Raw genomic sequence first — 1,938 nt, 5'->3', positions numbered from 1 at the left:
CCTACACGGTGGGTCAAAGAATTCAGGCTCTTGCCCTCTGAAACAAAGCCAGCAGTTTTTCTACTTGTAGTGTAACACTAAAGGCATGTCACTGAAAGATATCTTTTCATCTCTTGGAGCTATGAAGCTGATACAGAGCGCAGAAGCCCCTCCTTCTCATCGATCACCTAAGAATAATGCCAAGTTGCAAAATTGGTTGGACTTGATGATCTTTGAGGTCTCTTTCAACCATGATGACTCTATGATTCTATGAAAATTAGCCCAGAGCCACCTGAGCATGCAATCATTCCTGGTGACACAACACCAAAGTCTGGGGATTTTGAGGGGGTTTGGTTTGATTGATTGTTTTAAAAACCTCCTTTCTCAAAACAGCTGGGGTCTGGTGCAAGTCATGCTCTTTTGTAGGTGAGATCAGGTCAGAAAATTAGGCATCAGCATGCACTAACAGATTCGGGGCATGATGCGATCCAAGTGTCAGACTACTCAGCTGCGTCACTAGCCAAGCAGCTGAGAGCTCTCTGTGCAAGGTGGCTGAATTACCATCTTTTCCCATAATCAGATGACATAACTCTGGATTTGGCAATTTATCCAGAAGTAAAAGTTGTAATGTGTACAAAATGCAAAGTTTATAAACCACAGAACAGGAAACTTCATCTGTGCTCCTGTGGTGTAACCACTCCCAGACTGTCAAACTGCAGCATCTACACGCCTGAGAGCGTGCAGGAAGCTGTAGCTGTCGAAGTTGTCACTAAGGCCAGGTAGTTCTGACAAAACATGTAAGCTTCAACCACTTACATGCTTTTAAAATTTGTTTTATAGTCTGACATATCTCCTAGAGACAGCTATTGGTTGTTTCCCTTTTCTCCATAACAAACTATTTGACACAAAGATCACACACATTACATGCACATTAGCCAGACGAAGAAGAGGAGCAGAACGCCAAGGCACAGTTCAACAGCACTAGGCAGAGAGCAGCAAATTAGGAACAAATTATAACAGAGTTCAAATGCAAATACCTCCTACTTGAGAAATTAAAAAACCACAGTTCCCATGCTGAAAGGAAGAGAGCTGTCTGGTGTAAGCTAGTTCCACATTTGTTCTTTGGGGTTATGATGCCAGGCTGTCTTTCAAAAACCAACCACCTATATTTAGGGTGCTCAAGAGAAAGAAGCTTCCTTCGGCACTTAGCAGAATGTAGTATGGCACAAGCCATGACACTTTTAAGCCTCTAAAACTTGATTTAAAAATCACCAGATTTTTAAAATGGCAGCAAAGGGATTTTTATCAAGAGAGTCATCCATTTCAGGATATAGCATCTACAAAGGAAGAGCTGTCAACAGCTGTTGCAATTGATACACACAACTAGCATCAGAGGTAAGGCAAGTGGAACTTAACTTCCAATCACAGTCTCATCAATATTTCTCAGAAACACATCCTCCATTTAAAGAGGAATTTTAAAAACCTAATTAAATAAAAATGTTTCCTAATTCATTAATTAGTAAGTGTTCACACAGCTCATACAACTAGGTAACTTGTTCTGTGGTCTTCTCCTTTAACACGTGCTAAAATGTGCTCTAAAATTTGCTAAAACATGTTACAGTTCTATTTTTGACTGCAAAGCTTTCTTCCTCTGGCTGCTAGGCTCACACACAATGTATGTAAGTGACAGGTACTCTACCCTAACTTGCTCAGTTTGAATTCTTTTGAATTCATGTGAAACACTGAAGTTTACACTTTTTATACTTTACGACTTTAGAAAAAGAAAGGACTCGAACACATGTGAAGTTGGAGTAAGCAACAGCTTATTTCTCAGAGTCCTTTCACGGTGACCATGAAGTCTCTTTGCAGCTGTCAGACCCTGACAGTTTCCCGACTGCTCACCTGTTGAGTACTGCTTCTTTGTCTGCCAGACGACTTTTAATTTTGCTAGTCAGATAG

General features: G+C 40.7%; 1 protein-coding gene across 1 annotated transcript in view; it reads right to left on the bottom strand.

Annotated features, from left to right (window-relative positions):
• XPO6 (exportin 6) overlaps positions 1–1,938 on the bottom strand; it is a 40,561-nt gene that overhangs the window by 20,029 nt on the left and 18,594 nt on the right. Inside the window, exon 8 of the mRNA XM_009700899.1 lies at positions 1,882–1,938. This exon is cut by the window's right edge and continues 77 nt beyond it. Coding sequence (XP_009699201.1) covers positions 1,882–1,938 — 57 coding nt within the window. The remainder of the gene's footprint in view (positions 1–1,881) is intronic.

Source organism: Cariama cristata, unplaced genomic scaffold (genome assembly GCF_000690535.1).
Source record: "Cariama cristata isolate BGI_N322 unplaced genomic scaffold, ASM69053v1 scaffold22095, whole genome shotgun sequence".
Classification (NCBI taxonomy): Eukaryota; Metazoa; Chordata; class Aves; order Cariamiformes; family Cariamidae; genus Cariama; species Cariama cristata.
This window is presented reverse-complemented; position numbering and strand designations above follow the sequence as displayed.